The 5127-nt window shown below is 39.1% G+C and overlaps 1 protein-coding gene across 2 annotated transcripts; it reads left to right on the forward strand.

Annotated features, from left to right (window-relative positions):
• Positions 1-3558: 3558 nt before the first annotated feature.
• LOC307054009 (small nuclear ribonucleoprotein Sm D1-like) lies at positions 3559-3918 on the forward strand (the record flags this gene model as incomplete). 2 transcript variants are annotated; one of them, XM_079705497.1, is made up of 2 exons in its annotated part: positions 3559-3649; positions 3773-3918. In XM_079705497.1, 2 exons carry the CDS (start codon positions 3559-3561, stop codon positions 3916-3918), a joined length of 237 nt encoding a protein of 78 aa, XP_079561623.1. The 2 variants fall into 2 exon arrangements, with proteins under 2 accessions (XP_079561623.1, XP_079561622.1); XM_079705496.1 differs by having other exon boundaries at positions 3559-3918.
• Positions 3919-5127: the final 1209 nt, after the last annotated feature.

A 5127-nucleotide genomic window follows, 5' to 3' on the forward strand; every position in this document is an offset into this window, starting at 1 on the left:
CAGCTTCCACTAATTATACATTCAACACTGTGACCTTTATTACCAACAGTTGGCATTTTGTTTACATTGTTTTTTTTTTTCACTTCAGAATATTTCCTAGACACTTGTTTACTATAGGTAAATATGAAAGCATAATATCATCTACATCAGCTCAGTATGCCTTTTCCTACTCTCTAGAACACTTGCTTGGTACTTGGTCTAATTTCTGCTACATATAGAATATACTCATAATAAGTAAAATTAAAAAAAATTATTTTAATCAATACTTTTCATTTAATGAGTGGAATCTCTTCCTTCTCAGGATACCTCCATCAGATAAAAGCAACACTGTTGGGAGGTACCTTTAAGATGGTGGAGGAGTAAGATGTAGAGCTCACCTTCCTCCCCACAATACATAAAAAATACATCTACATGTGGAACAACTCCTACAGAACACCTACTGAATGCTGGCAGAAAACCTCAGACTTCCCAAAAGGCAAGAAATTCCTCACGTACCTGGGTAGGGCAAAAGAAAAAACAGAGACAAAAGAATAGGGATGGGACCTCACATCTGGGAGGGAGCTGTAAAGGAGGAAAGGTTTCCACACAGTAGGAAGCCCCTTCACTGGTGGAGATGGGGGTGGTCGGGATGGGGAAGGTTCAGAGACACAGAAGAGAGCGCAACAACAGTGGTGCAGAGGAAAAGAGGAGAGATTCCAGCACAGAGAATCAGTGTTGACCAGCACTCACCAGCCTGAGACACTTCTCTGCACACCAGCTGGGGCAGGCGGGGGCTGGGAGCTGAGACTTGGGCTTTGGAGGTCAGATCCCCGGAAAAGGACTGGGGTTGGATGCGTGAACACAGCCAGAAGGGGGCTAGTGCGCCCCAGCTAGCTGGGAGGGAGTCGGGGAAAAAGTCTTGAACTTCCTAAGAGTCAAGAGACCATTGTTTCAGGGTGCGTGAGGAGAGGGGATTCAGAGCACCACCTAAAGGAGCTTCACAGACAGGTGTGAGCCACCACTATCAGCGCAGACACCAGAGACAGGCATGAAATGCAAACATTACTGTTGCATCCAACAAGAATCCTGTCTACAAGCACAGGTCACTATCCACACCTCCCCTCCCAGGAGCCTGTGCAGCCCACCACAGCCAGGGTCCCGTGATTTAGGGACAACTTCCCAAGGAGAACACATGGCACACCTTAGGCTGTTGCAATGTCATACTGGCCTCTGCTGCCGCAGGCTCATCCCGCAATTCCATACCCCTCCCTCCCCCCAGCCTGAGTGAACCAGAGCCACCTAATCAACCACTCCTTTAACCCCCTCCTTTCTGGGTGAAGAACAGATGCCAGAGGGTGAACTACATGTAGAGGCAGGGCCAAATCCAAAGCTGAACCCCAGCAGTTGTGTGAACAAAGAAGAGAAAAGGAAATTTATCCATGCAGCCTCAGGACGAGCAGATTAAATCTTCACAATCAACTTCATGTACCCTGCATCTGAGATACACCTGAATAGACAATGAAACTTCCCAAAATTGAGGTGGTGGACTTTGGGAGCAACTGTAGACTTGGGGTTTGCTTTCTGCATCTAAATAGTTTCTGATTTTATGTTTATCATAGGTAGTATTTAGAGCTTATTATCATTGGTAGATTTGTTTATTGATTTGGTTGCTCTCTTCTTTCTTTCTTTTTTTAAATAATTTTTTGTTTTTTTATTTTAACAATTAAAAATTTTTATTTTAATAACTTTATTTTCTTTTCTTTTTTCTTTTTTTTTTTCTCACTTTTCTTCTGAGCCATGTGTCTGACAGCATTATGGTGCTCCAGCCAGAGGTCAGGCCTGAGCCTCTGAGATGGGAGAGCCGACTTCAGTACACTGGCCCACCAGAGACCTCCTAGCCCTATCTAATATCATTCAGCAAGAGCTCTCCCAGAGATCTCTGTCTCAAAGCTAAGACCCAGCTCTACTCAAGGATCAGAAAGCTCCAGTGCTGGACACCCCATGCCAAGCAACTAGCAAAACAGGAACACAACACCACCCATTACCAGAGAGGTTGACTAAAATCATAATAAGTTCACAGAGACACCAAAACACACCACCAGACTTGGGTCTACCCACGAGAAAGACAAGATATATCCTAATTCACAATAACACAGCAATAGTCCCCTCCACCAGGAAGCATACACAACCCACTGAACCAACATTGCCCAAAGGGGTCAGACACTGAAAAACAATGGGAACTATGAACCTACAGCCTGAGAAAAGGAGACCCCAAACACAGTAAGTTAAGGAAAATGAGAACACAGAGAAATAAGCAGCAGATGAAGGAGCAAGGTAAAAACCCACCAGACAAAACAAATGAAGGAGAAATAGGCAGTCTACCTGAAAAAGAATTCAGAGTAATAATAGTAAAGATGATCCAAAATCTTGGAAATAGAATGGAGAAAATACAAAAAAACGTTTAACAGGGAACTAGAAGAACTGAAGAGCAAACAATGATGAAAAACACAATATAAATGAAATTAAAACTCTTTGAATGAATCAATAGCAGAATAACTGAGGCAGAAGAATGGTAAGTGACCTGGAAGATAAAATAGTAGAAATAACTACAACAGAGCAGAATAAAGAAAAAAGAATGAAAAGAATCTAGGACTGTCTCTGAGACCTCAGGGACAACATTAAACACATGAACATTCGAATTATAAGAGTCCCAGAAGAAGAAGAGAAAAAGAAAGGGACTGAGAAAATATGTGAAGAGACTACAGTTGAAAACTTCCCTAACATGGGAAAGGAAATAGTCTATCAAGTCCAGGAAGCACAGAGAGTCCCATACAGTATAATTCCAAGGAGAAACATGGGAAGACACATACTGATTGAACTTTCAAAAATTAACTACAAAGAAAACATATTAAAAGCAGCAAGGGAAAAGCAACAAATAACATACAAGGGAATTCCTATTAGTTTAACAGCTGATTTTTCAGCAGAAACTGCAAGCAAGTAGGATGTGGCAGGACATATTAAAAGTGATGAAAGGGAAAAACCTACAACCAAGATTATTCTACATAGCAAGAAATTCATTCAGATTCAATGGAGAGATTAAAACCTTTACAGAGAAGCAAAAGCTAAGAGAATTCAGAACCACAAAACCAGTTTTACAACAAATGCTAAAGGAACTTCTCTAGGCAGGAACACAAGACAAGGAAAAGACCTACAATAACAAACCCAAAACAATTAAGAAAACATTAATAGGACCATACATATCGATAATTACCTTAAATGTAAATGGACTAAATGCTCCAACCAAAAGACCTACACTGGCTGAATGGACACAAAAACAAGACCCATATATATGCTGTCTTCAAGAGACTCACTTCAGATCTATGGACACATAGAGACTGAAAGTGAGGGGATGGAAAAAGATATTCCATGCAAATGGAAATCAAAAGAAAGCTGGAGTAGCAATTCTCATATCACAAAAAATAGACTTTAAAATAAAGACTATTGATATTCATAGCCGGTCAGCACTCAGTTGTTGGCTTTTGTGCACTATCGGACCAAAAGGGTGACGGCGCCACTAGGATGAAGCTCGAGAGATTTCTGATGAAATTGAGTAAAGAAACTGTAACCACTGAATTAAAGTATGGAACACAGGTCCATGGAACAATCACAGGTGTAGATGTGAGCATGAATACACATCTTAAAACTGTGAAAATGACTCTGAAGAACAGAGAACCTGTACAGCTGGAAACACTGAGTATTCGAGGAAATAACATTCAATATTTTATTCTGTCAGACAGGTTACCTCTGGATACACTTCTCATGGATGTTGAACCAAAGGTGAAGTCTAAGAAAAGGGAAGCTGTTTCAAGAAGAGGCCGAGGCCGAGGAAGAGGAAGAGGATGTGGACGAGGCAGAGAAAGAGGGGGTCCTAGGAGATAATATCTCTCAAGACTACTATTTCAAAGTAACGAAGAAGAAGAAGACATGGCAGAGGAAGACTATGTGACTAAGTTAGAAGATGGTGGAGTCCTAAGCAAATTGTGTCTCTCAAGATTATGATTTTAAAGTGATCAATGCCCCAGCTGCTTTTTGTACAGGCTTTGTTTGTGGCAGTTTTTAATAAGCATAAATGTAGGAAAATAAATAAATAAATAAAATAAAGACTGTTACAAGAGACAAAGAAGGACACTACATAATGATCAAGGGATCAATCCAAGAAGAAGACATAATAATTGTAAATATTTATGCACCCAACATAGGAGCACCACAATACATTAGACAAATGGTGACAGCCATAAAAGGGGAAATCAACAGTAACACAATCATAGTAGGGGACTCTAACACCTCACTTTCACCAATAGACAGATCATCCAAAAAGAAAATAAATAAGGAAACACAAGCTTTAAATGATACATTATACAAGATGGACTTAATTAATATTTATAGGATATTCCATCCAAAAACAACAGAATACACTTTCTTCTTAAGTGCTTATGGAACATTCTACAGGAGAGATCACATCTTGGTTCACAAAGAAAGCCTTGATAAATTTAAGAAAATTGAAATCATAACAAATATCTTTTCCAACAACAATGCTATGAGACTAGATATCAATTACAGGAAAAAACCTGTAAAAAATACAAATACATGGAGGCTAAACAATACACTACTAAATAACAAAGAGATCACTGAAGAAATGAAAGAGGATATCAAAAAATACCTAGAAGCAAGTGACAATGAAAACACGATGACCCAAAACCTATAGGATGGGGCAAAAGCAGTTCTAAGAAGGAAATATATAGCAGTACAATCCTACCTCAGGAAAGAAGAAACATCTCAAATAACCAACATAAATTTACACCAAAAGCAATTAGAGAAACAGGAACTAAAAAACCCAAAATTAGCAGAAGGAAAGAAATCATAAAGTTCAGAAATAAATGAAAAAGAAACAAAGAAAACAATAGCAAAGATAAATAAAACTAAAAGCTGGTTCTTTGAGAAGATAAAATTAATAAACCATTAGCCAGACTCATCAAGGAAATAAAGGAGAAGACTTAAATTAATAGAATTAGAAATGGAAAAGGAGAAGTAACAACTGACACTGCAGAAATACAAAGGATCATGCAAGTTTACTACAAGCAACTATAT

The sequence above is a fragment of the Hyperoodon ampullatus genome (assembly GCF_949752795.1).
Source record: "Hyperoodon ampullatus genome assembly, chromosome: 5".
In the NCBI taxonomy this organism is placed as follows: domain Eukaryota; kingdom Metazoa; phylum Chordata; class Mammalia; order Artiodactyla; family Ziphiidae; genus Hyperoodon; species Hyperoodon ampullatus.